Source organism: Penaeus monodon, chromosome 28 (genome assembly GCF_015228065.2).
Source record: "Penaeus monodon isolate SGIC_2016 chromosome 28, NSTDA_Pmon_1, whole genome shotgun sequence".
Taxonomy (NCBI): domain Eukaryota; kingdom Metazoa; phylum Arthropoda; class Malacostraca; order Decapoda; family Penaeidae; genus Penaeus; species Penaeus monodon.
In genome coordinates this window covers 30,644,398-30,644,765 of record NC_051413.1, presented here as the reverse complement: position 1 = coordinate 30,644,765, position 368 = coordinate 30,644,398, and the positions used below count along the sequence as shown (strand labels likewise).

At 37.2% G+C, this 368-nt stretch overlaps 1 protein-coding gene across 1 annotated transcript in view; it reads right to left on the bottom strand.

The window, feature by feature from the left end:
* Positions 1-368, bottom strand: part of LOC119591484 — a gene marked incomplete in the record, with an annotated part of 45,988 nt that overhangs the window by 1,118 nt on the left and 44,502 nt on the right. Inside the window, 1 exon segment of the mRNA XM_037940228.1 lies at positions 257-368. Coding sequence (XP_037796156.1) covers positions 257-368 — 112 coding nt within the window.

Genomic DNA, 368 nt, shown 5'->3' with positions numbered 1-368 from the left:
AATAATAACAAGATAATAACGACAGAAATTATAACGAGATAATAATAACAACAACAATAACAAAATAAAAATAACAATAACGATAACAAGATGAAAAAAATAATATAAAAACAGTAATACCCAGTGATGATGAATAGCAATGAATAACACTAATAAATAATAAATAACCCTCATCAAAACCAACATAATCATAACAACAACAACAACAACAACACTAGCAATCCCCCCATCGCGAGCATCAAAAGCATGCACCTACCAATTCTCAATACTCGGCGTCTTCATGAAATCCTGCAGCTGGCTATACTGCGCGTCGGATATGGTGCAGCCGCCGGGGAGATGGACGGTTTCTGCGCCTCCTTCGGCCCATG